A 9,672-nucleotide genomic window follows, 5' to 3' on the forward strand; every position below is an offset into this window, starting at 1 on the left:
CCGCGGCGCCGCGGCGCCGCCAAGCATCTCGCGCCCCCAGGCGCTGTCCCTGAGTTGGTCCAGGGTGGCGCGGCGCCGCGGGTCGGGCTGCGGCCCCATGCGGAGAAAGTCCTGCGCCGCCGCAGGCAGCAACGGCCACAGCGGGTGGTCCTCGTACGCCGCCATGCCGGCGCGCCTCTTGGCGACGATCAGGCGCTCGCGAGCGGTCAACGCGTCGCCGCGCGGCGCGATGTCGCCACTGTCAGATCAGCCGCCACCTCCGCCAACGCAGCCGCCGCCGCCGGCGCCGCTGCCGCCGCCGCCGCCGCTGTCGGCCGCCGCCGCCGCCTCCTCCTCCTCTATCTCCTCCACCGTCGGAAGATGGGGGTCGCACCCCAGTGCCATCGTGGCCAGGGTGGCCGCAAACGAGAACGCGTGGAAGCCGGGGCCCGTCGTGGCTGCCAGCGCGTCGAAGTCGATGGTGCCGTCGGGCCGCACCCCGGCGGCGAGGCCCTCTGGCGGCACCGTCTCCCAGCTGAAGCCCGTGAGGCTGCCATAGGGGGAGGCGCTGGCCATGTCGACGACGTTGACCAGGGGCGGCTGCAGCTCGGCGTTGACCAGCAGCTGCTGCACCTTGAGGTCGGTGTAGCACAGGCCCTGGGGGTCGGGGGTGTTGCAAGGGAGGGATGGAAAGCGGGGTTTGGGGGTTTGCCGGTCAGCTCGTTTGGGGCTTGGGTAGATGAATGCGTAGGTGGGGCCGCGAGGGCGCTGAGGCGTGATTGTGGATGTGAGGGAGGTGAGGGGCAAGCGTGCGTGCGCCTCGCACTGGGGGCCCATGACAATTTGCTAATCCCGCTTGCGGTAAATTAGTCCTCGGATTGCATCAGCACTGTGCTTTAGCTCGTGGCAGGCAAGGCCCGGGCAGGTAACGTGAGGTGCGCCCTCAATTGATGCCTGCGCAGCAGCAGCAGCTCGTGCCCAGCCCCCGACTCTTGCCCATGTAGCAGCTGAGCATGCCGCAAACGCTCCCGAGCGTCGGTTTCACGGTCCGTCCCAGAATCCCAGAAGCCCGCAAACCCACCTCGTCCTCGCAGGCGCGAAGCACCCCAAACAGCACCCTGCAAGCCTCCTTGGCCGCTTCCAGGTTCTCAGCTAGATCGGCCGCGGACGCGCCGATGTAGTGCATGATGGGTTCGCCGCCGTACTCGAACACAAGGTGCGTGTGCAGGTCGCCCCGCACCACCGACACGAGAGCGGGTACGTGGGGGCTCTGGATGCGCGCGTGAACGGCGATCTCCGTGTCCACCTGGGAGAGGGGGGCCGCCAGCAGGGGGGCGGGGCGGCGCGTGGCTTGTCAGCAGGTCGGCGTGAGGGAGGGGCGGGGCAAGGAAGGGGCGCGGTCGCCGCGTGCCCAGAGCCGACGGCAGCGGGTGCTTGCAGTGCAGCGGATGCCCCTTGCGTGTGTGGGGCCTTGGAGCGGCACCAGTCAGGTGTGGGCGACTTTCTTGAGCTATGGACTCGTCCCCACCGCCGCCGCTGCAGCTGCAGACGCGCCGCGCGCGCTCACCGCCTGCTGCAGCGCCTTGATGTCCGCCAGCGCCCACTGGGGTGCGTCTTCACGGCGTACTTGACGCCGTCCAGCTCAGCAATGTTCACCCTGACGGTCTCATACTCGTGCACTACGTCGCCGCTGAGGTACCACTTACTGTGCAAGGCCAAAGAGGGAGGCGGGATTGGCACAGGGCACGGAGGGGGGAGGATGTCATGCGATGCAGCAAGTGCGCTGGGCAATGTCAGGTGTTTGTTGCCATCGCCTGGCACGATGATCAGAGCTGAGGGTTATAATACTATGATTCGTACTGCATAGCGCGTTCGCCTGGGTTGTGACGCCAAAACGGCCACGGAGTGAGGCCGGATGCCGTCAGACGCCATCCTTGCCTGTATTGTACAGTTATGTGTGTAGATAATCGTGTATTGTTTCCTGCAAAGTGAGCCTTGCTGTGAGGGCGATCAGGCGGCAATGATGCTTGTGCGCACACAGCGGGCATCATGACCCATGACCGGCACCACGAGCCGACCGGCAGGTGCCACATGCCAGGCACGAGGGAGGCTGGCGTCGAGCGGGTGTGCTTGAGGATGTCAACAATGGACTTCAAACCAACACCCCTCAGAATTGTAGATGTTTTGTTATGGAGCTTGAGAATGGGCATGGTAGTGTACGGCTGCGCCAGCCACAAGGACAGCGGAGTTATACAGAAGAGCAGAGGCAGTGGATGACAAGAAGATTGCCGCCAGCCAGCAGTGTTTTGTGCTACAGATACTGCGACTCTGGCTGCACTAGCACAATACAGAACACACTTCTCAAGTGGTTGCCGCAAGTGGCCAGAGACAGGGCGGGTGCAATTTGCAGGCAGGGAGAGGCCTGCAGCTGCGAGCTGCATCTGCACAATGCTTTGTGCTTGATTATTAGCTGCAAAATTGGGTGTTGAACATTGCTGAAGCTTGTCTGCACGGGTGCCCAACCTGAGAGCCCTCAAAACCGCCTGAGCACTGCTTGTGGCGAATTGGCTGCACGGCTCATATGTATGCCTATACGTATTGAGCCTGACTGGTGACAATTGCTTGTGACCAAATCCAGTCAAGCATCGGTGGTGTTACAGAGCAGTCCTCCACAGCCTCTGTAAAGCGCAGAGCGGATTTTCTGAGAAGGAGGCTGTGACGTAACACCCATGTGCGTGCCAAGTAGGGCCTGAACACCGCTGTGTCGGTTGGTGTCCCCACACCCCCCAAGTGTCACATCACGCTTTTACAGCAGGCGTCAAGTCCAGCTGCCAACAACGAGGATGCAACCTGCTGTCAAAACTCCTACCCCTCTGCCCTTCTTGTGGCTCCGAGCAGACTCTATGGCTTCAACTTAGGCAACATTTGCACCCTCTTACACAGCATGACAGCGTGCGTGATTGCGCCACTGCACTTTTCCACAGTACACCGCGCGCGCGTGCGTGCATGCGCGCATGCGCGCGTGTGCATCCGTGTGAGTGTTAGTGCATGCGTGCGTGCGTGCGTGTGTGGTTGGAAGCGAGGGTATACAAATCATGCACCATGTGATCCGCACAGCCACCTGCTGTCGTCTTGGCATCACAAGCCCAACATCGCAAACAAACGCGCCAGTGGCGGGCGGCGGTCATGGACTCAAAGCCCACTTTTGGTCACCGCAGCGGTGACATGCACCCCGCGGCGTTACGGTGCCGTCCGAGTGGTTATCAAGACATTTACATACCGTTTGCATCGTTTCCACCAGGAGATCACCCCTCGGCACGATGCTCAACCATTCGGCCCTCGCGGGCCTGCTGCTTGCCGGTGGCGTGGTAGCCCTCATGGCCGGCTCCGCGCAGGCAGTAGGTTTCGACCTCGAGAAGGAGTGCCCTGGCAACCTGATAGTGGTGCGTAGCTGGGGGCCCGGCACCTCGGCATCCGCTGTGCAGCTCCCTCCGCCCCGCCGCTGCGGTACCTGGACATGCAGTGCAGCTGCATCTGTAGCCGTGGGCACTGCTGCATACACATGAAATGGCCAATACACTGAGCCACGGCGCACTCACCAGGCGCCCAAAATGCAAATTCCCGCCCGCGCTCTTGACCAACCGCCTGCAGCGCATCGCCACCCACCTGAGCGCCACTGCACGCGTGCCCCTTTCCCTCCGTCCCTCCCTGTTGCGTCAAGTGGCCCACCCATACCCTTACCCGCCCGCGCACCCCCAAACCGCCCCAGAACGGCGGATTCGAGACGCCAGACCCCTCCCAGCCGGACAAATACCCAAAGGCCCCCTGGAACACATACAACAAGGGCTGGGGCTGGTTCACCAGCGTCCCAGGGTGGACCTGGACCTGCCTCCGCGTCGACTGGGGCCCGCCACGCGCGCTCGAGATCCAGCGGCGCGCGGTGGCCACCGCGCCCGAGGGCATGCAGAATTTGGAGCTGCTGCCGAATGCGACCGGCGTCGCGTGCCAGACGGTCAGCCTGCAGCCTGGGGCCAGCTACAAGCTGTCGTTCCAGTACGGCCGGCTGATGACGTACGCGTGGCGCAACGCGGACAAGGGGAAGTTCATCAAGTTCGAAACGACAGCCGACGCGATCTACAGGGACGCGACCACCAAGGCGCCCGCGGAGGAAGGGGCCAAGGGGAAGCCCTACCCGCAGGACGCGCAGGGGTTTACTAAGCTGGTGACGGCGGACACGCGGCAGCAGAAGGAGCAGTGGCAGCGGTACGAGGCGACTTTCAAGGCGAGTGCGGCTGGAGTCAGGGGCGGAGGAGCAGCAGGGGCAGGGGGTGGGGATGCAGGTGACTGCAGGTGTGGGCTGGACCGAAGACATTGAGGCGACGTCCTGCATTCACTGAGCGACGGGGCCCACGCGCTCGCCAGCAGGCGGCCCCCGCGGTGCCCTCCCTGGCATTGAGACGGCCGTCTTACCCACTCGCTGCTTGACGATTTGTACAGTCACCACGTCCTCTCCCACCTTGTCCCACCCCACACGCGCTCACGCCACCCACACCTGAATACGTGTCCCACGGCCCCGCGCAGGCCCCTGCCAGTGGCAAGGTGCAGATCGCGTTCACCACCACCATGCGCCCCAAGGAGTGCGGCAGCTGCGGGTCTCTGCTGGACGCCGTCTGCCTGCAGAAAGCCTGATAAGGCCATGGCCGATGCGGCCGCGGCCAGCACGATTTGAGGCGGCCGGTCCCCGTTGTGGCGGCAGACTTGGGTCGTTTTTTTGGCTGGCCTCCACCAGGGCCTTTCGTGCGGCGCCTGCCGTCCGGTCAGCATAGTCAGATGCTGCTAAGAGAGAAGGCTTCCTTGTTTGTTTCCATATTTGATTGTTACGCAAAGTGCAGAACCTAGTAAGTCGGGAGTGTGTGGAAAGATTGCACAAAGCGCAATCGCCACCTGACGAAATTCCTGAGGGCACGCAGCAGGGTGAGGTGTGCCAATGCTCATGCAGGTTTTTGCCTCGAGCAGGGGGCCGCAAAGGATGAGCGCTGCGCCAAAGGTCACGTTGGCTGTCAGTGGTTATGAAGTCGCGCAGGCATTCAGGGGAGGTGAGTCATCGAAGGCTGTGTCAACGCTCGCGGGTCATTTGAAAGCAGAACGCGGGGAGAAAACAAAGGCGTCACTCATACCCCGGCGTGCAGGTGGGAGGGACTGGGGTGTTGGAATATCTTGGATGTCCGAAAGTCACAACCAACAGGCGCGCACGTCAGCTGCGTCAATTGACAGGAAAACCGGCCGGTTGAGGCTCTCTAGAGCCCGCCAAGCAGGAAGAGGAGCGGATCAAAATGTGCTTTTTACTTGGCTGCGGTGTGTGTGCGAAAGCTCGGCGGCGCGCACCTCCCGCACCACAGGGCACGGCGGCGGCAGCGGCAGCGGCAGCCCCCAGCGGCTGCGATGGACTCTTACCACTCTCGCCTGCGCCAGCCCCCGTCGCCTGCAGCCCGCTCGCGCCCCGCGCCGCCCCCGCGCGGGCGCCACGGGCCGTGCACTGGGGCGAGCGCCCTTCCGGCCACGCCTGGGTGCCGCGACTCCTGAGGCTGCCGCTCCGCGCTCTGGGCGGGATGCTGTTGGGGGTTTCTTTCGCGCGTAGTCGTGATTGCCGCAACCGGCAACGGCGCCGGACCCGCACTGGCGCGGCTGCGCGCTTCTGCCGACGCATCCTGCTGGCCCCGCACGCCGTCGCCGCCGCCATCCTTGGCCGCTGGCCTAGGCTCCTCCGAGGCCGAGGGCTGCGCTGCGCCAGCCTCGGCGGCGCCGTCGCCGCCACAGCCGCCGCCCGCCACGCCCGCCCAGCGCTCCCGGAAGTCTGCAGCCGCGGCCCCCGCGTCGAACGGCTCGCCGCACTGCCCACGTCGCCGCCGCTGCCGCTGCTGCGTCTGGTGCTGCTGCGCGGCGGCCAGCTGCCGGGGGCTGGAGCCCCGGTGCCGCACAGCCGCGGCCAGCTGTGCCAGAAAATTGCTTGGCGACAGCGCGGCGGCAGCAGCAGCGTCGGCTGCAAACGCTGCCCCCTCGGGGGCAGGCGCGAGCACGGCGCCAGTCGTGCCTGCTTCGCACTCCGCCTGGGCGACCTCCATCTTCAGCTGCCGCGGCTCGTGCCACGACCCCTCGTGGATGGGCAGGCTGCTTACCTCGTCCTCCGTTGCCGCAAACTCGTCGTCTGCAGGCAAGGTGCCAAAGTGCAGCACAAACCCACCATGCTGCTGCTGCTGGTCGGCCCGCTCCTCCTGGGCTGGCGCCAGCGGTGCGACAAGCGTCTGATCCGCGGTGCTCGGAGGCGCCGCTTGCGCGGCCCCAGGCGTGGCGTGCCGTGCAAACGGCCCCGCGTGCGGCGGCCAGGGGCCCGGCGGCAGCAGCGGCGGCGGAGCGCCGGCGAGCGCCCAGGCTTCGTGTTGGGCCGGCGCCGTCGGATTCGCCAGCTGCACGACCGTTTGCTGCTGATGCGCTGCGGCTTGGCGTTGCGCCGCAGACGGCTGCGTAGCCTGCTCACCCTCTGGCGCCGTGCCAACTGCCGCCTCCACATCCGAGCCACCATCATCCTGCTGCTGCTGCTGCTGCTGCTGCTGCTGCTGCTGGCGATGGTATGCTTCGTAGCACTGCTGCTGCAGGCACAAGTAATTGTGGTCCAGCGCCATCAGCGCCGCCCCGGCATGCTGGTGCTGCACCTCTGGGTCTGCCAGCCCAGCTGCATGCACAAGCGCCGCCTGCGCCATGCCGTGCATCCAGATGAGCGCGGGGTGCGGCGCGTAGCCCGCGTGCTGGGCCAGCGCAATGTCATACGCAAAGCGCTGCAGGTGCTGCTGCAGGGCCCCCAGGGCGCCCGTCAGCGGCGCCTGCTGCGGCGCGCGCTGCTGCTCCTGTGGCTGCTCGTGCGCCGGCTCGCGCGCCTGCGGCTGCTTGTGCGCTGCTGGCGGCTGTGTTGGCGATTCTCCATATGGCTGCTGCTGCTGCTGCCGCTGCAGTGGCGGCGCCTCCTGAGGCTCCTGGGCTACCTCTGCAGCCTCAGAGGCGGTACGATCTGCCTGCAGTGAGGGCTGCGGCTGCGATGCCTCCATAAGCTGTGGCAATGGCAGTGCTGCTCGCTGCTGTTGCTGTTGCTGCTCCTGTTGCTGCTGCTGCTGCTGCTTTGGGTCCAAGACATCCGCTGCTGCAGCCGCCGGGACGTTCAGCGCCATCCCAGCCATGCCGGCAGGGGCGCTTGTGAAGGCCTGTGGGCCGCACGCAGTGTTTTGCTGACGCGCAGCAGAGGCTGCAGGTGTGGTGTAAGTGATAGGTGCACCGGGGCCAGCAACCTTGCTTGGCGGCTGGTGCTGGTGCTGCCGCTGCTGCTGCTGAGAGGACATGAGTGGCGGCTTGCGCTCAGCAGGCTCGGCGGCAGCCACGACCCTAGCTGCAGGCTGCTGCTTGCGGCTTGCAGCCTCCGCCGCAGCAGCCGCTGCTTGCTGCTGCTGCTGCTGCTGCTGCTGCTGCTGCTGCTGCTGCTGCCGGTACAGCGGTACTGGCCGCGGCACGGCCAGCACTAGCGGGTTGGTTGAAACAACCTCGCGCCTGGGTACCGCCACGTACTGGGCCGCCTGCTGCTGCGGCGCCGCTGCCGCCGCCGAGCGCGGAACGAGCGAGCTGGTGCCCCGCGCTGCCTTGTGCTCAAGTGCGCCCTCCGCCGCCGAGAAACAGCGGGGGCTGCTGCCAGCGCTGCTGCCGCTTACAGGTGTGCGCAGGCCGTCGCGCCTGGCCGCGGCGCTGCCACTGCCCCGGGCTGCTGACGCGGCGGGGCGCGCAGACACTGGGACAGCAATCAGAGTGCGCCGTGGTTGCTGTTGCTGCTGCTGCTGCTGCTGCGGCTGCTGCACCACCCGCTGCACAGCTTGCTGCTGGCCGCCAGCGGGACCCACTCCGGCCGCCGCATGCTGCTGCTGCTGCTGCTGCTGTCGCCGCTTGTGCTCCTCCTGTTGCTGCTGCAGCTGCTGCAGCTTCTCAGCAGCGTTGGCGAGCAGCTGCTCCGGGGCCGCGACCGATGACTGGTTCAGGGTGCCTTCGCTGATATCATAGCCAACAGGCCGCTGCGTGATCGCCAGCGGGACGCCCTTCCCGCTCCCAGCAGCGACCGATCCCAGATGCGCCCCGCAGCCGCCGCCGCCGCGGGCGCCCCTCGCCTCGCCGCTGCCTTCGGCGTCGCTGGAGCTGGCGAGGCCAGCGGCGCTGGCGGACGCGTCACTGCCGCTGCCTGCGCCCTCCGAGGCAGCCTCTGGGGCGTGCTGCGCCGCGTGCGCCTGCTGCTGCTTGCTGGCACCCGGCGCCTCGACCCCCCTCTTCTTCTTTTTGGCGATCGCCGCCGCTGCTGCCGTCGTGGGCGCCGCCGCCGCGGCCTGCTGGCGTGCTGCGGTGCCGTGTGCCGCCGCGGCCTCCGGCGGCCTCAAGCCCTGGTGCTTGGCGGCGGGCACCCCCCACGAGGGCGAGGCCATCAGGTCCGCCATCGCCGCCGCCGCCTCGGCCTCCTTATGCTGCGAGTGCCAGCCGCAGGCGGGCGAAGGGGAAGGGAGGTCGCTGACAGGTTAGCAGGGCACAGGGGCAAATCAAAGCGCGCACTTCCGCGGGCCCGTGGAGCGGCGAGCACGCGTCACGTCCTTGTTTCACCCATGGTCAGTCGGGCCGCTGCGTGTGCGCATGGGCGCTTTCGCGGCCGGTCTCCGGTCTTCACTCCTGGCAGCCTAGGCGCATCGACGATGACATCACGTATTTGCTACAACCTGTTTCGTTATCACAATTCTGTTCTAATGCATCGGAACCGCACCTGCAGGTATGCAATGGCCAAGTTGTTCTCCAGGAGGAAGGCCAGGGCGGCTGCGAGGTGCTCCGGCTGCACCAGCTCCTGCGGCGGCGGCGGTTACGGCGGACGCGGCGGTTGCAGCAGGCAAATACGGTGGCGGTTGCGGAGGCAGTTGCAATTGCAGTTGCGGTAGAAGGGTGCAGGGTAGGTGTATGCATAAGGATGATGCAGGGCATATTGGCTGCGGCAATGGTGAGGTGTCGAGAATATGGCAGGTAAGCGGGGATGGCGACGGCGGCGCCCAAGTGTGAAGCTATCTACGGTGATGGGATTGCGCCGGGGTTCATCCAGCGGTGTGCAGGAGAGGGAAGGGGGTGGGGAAGCAGCTTGTGGGTTGCGAGGGGTATGCAGCAGGGCGCAGCAGGAGAAGCTGCACCCAGGCCGGCGGCTGTGTTTGGGGGCCCACCCGCACCTGCAGCGTGAAGGGCGCCGCAGCCAGCTCAGCCACGCGCACATGCGCCGCGTCCCCCTCCTCCCGCCCGGCCGTTGCCACCACTGCCGCGGCCGCGCCCGCCGTCGCGCCGCCGCCGCCGCGCTTTGCTGCACGGGGGCGCGGGGCTGCCGCCAGTGCCGTGAGGGCCTGGAAGGACTTGACGCCGGCGCCGGGGCCAAACAGCGTCCGCTCGCTCCCGCGCTGCGAGGCAGGGTGCGGCGGGGGCATTTTGAGTTCGCTCCTGCTGCTGCTGCTGTTGCTTAGTTCTTGCAACCACTCACGAAAATGGGGCGAGAGCGCGTCTGACTACGCACTGGCCGTCAGGCCGGCCGCACGCCCACACCCTCCGCCCCAGCCAAAGCATGCCGGCCTCTGCGCCCCCCACCCC

At 66.6% G+C, this 9,672-nt stretch overlaps 3 protein-coding genes across 3 annotated transcripts; 1 reads left to right on the forward strand and 2 right to left on the reverse strand.

The window, feature by feature from the left end:
- Window positions 1–246: 246 nt before the first annotated feature.
- On the reverse strand, window positions 247–1,911 carry MNEG_10424 (hypothetical protein; the record flags this gene model as incomplete). Its single annotated transcript, XM_014041102.1, has 4 exons — window positions 247–636; window positions 1,061–1,285; window positions 1,508–1,582; window positions 1,882–1,911. The coding sequence occupies 4 exons, from the start codon at window positions 1,909–1,911 to the stop codon at window positions 247–249; spliced, it is 720 nt and encodes a 239-aa protein (XP_013896556.1).
- Window positions 1,912–3,299: 1,388 nt separating this feature from the next.
- MNEG_10425 (hypothetical protein) lies at window positions 3,300–4,668 on the forward strand (the record flags this gene model as incomplete). Its single annotated transcript, XM_014041103.1, has 3 exons — window positions 3,300–3,422; window positions 3,749–4,276; window positions 4,561–4,668. 3 exons carry the CDS (start codon window positions 3,300–3,302, stop codon window positions 4,666–4,668), a joined length of 759 nt encoding a protein of 252 aa, XP_013896557.1.
- A 653-nt stretch (window positions 4,669–5,321) lies between these two features.
- On the reverse strand, window positions 5,322–9,512 carry MNEG_10426 (hypothetical protein; the record flags this gene model as incomplete). The annotated part of the gene is made up of 5 exons (XM_014041104.1): window positions 5,322–5,329; window positions 5,651–6,184; window positions 6,515–8,525; window positions 8,816–8,893; window positions 9,264–9,512. 5 exons carry the CDS (start codon window positions 9,510–9,512, stop codon window positions 5,322–5,324), a joined length of 2,880 nt encoding a protein of 959 aa, XP_013896558.1.
- Window positions 9,513–9,672: the final 160 nt, after the last annotated feature.

This window comes from Monoraphidium neglectum (assembly GCF_000611645.1).
Source record: "Monoraphidium neglectum strain SAG 48.87 unplaced genomic scaffold scaffold02309, whole genome shotgun sequence".
Lineage (NCBI taxonomy): Eukaryota > Viridiplantae > Chlorophyta > Chlorophyceae > Sphaeropleales > Selenastraceae > Monoraphidium > Monoraphidium neglectum.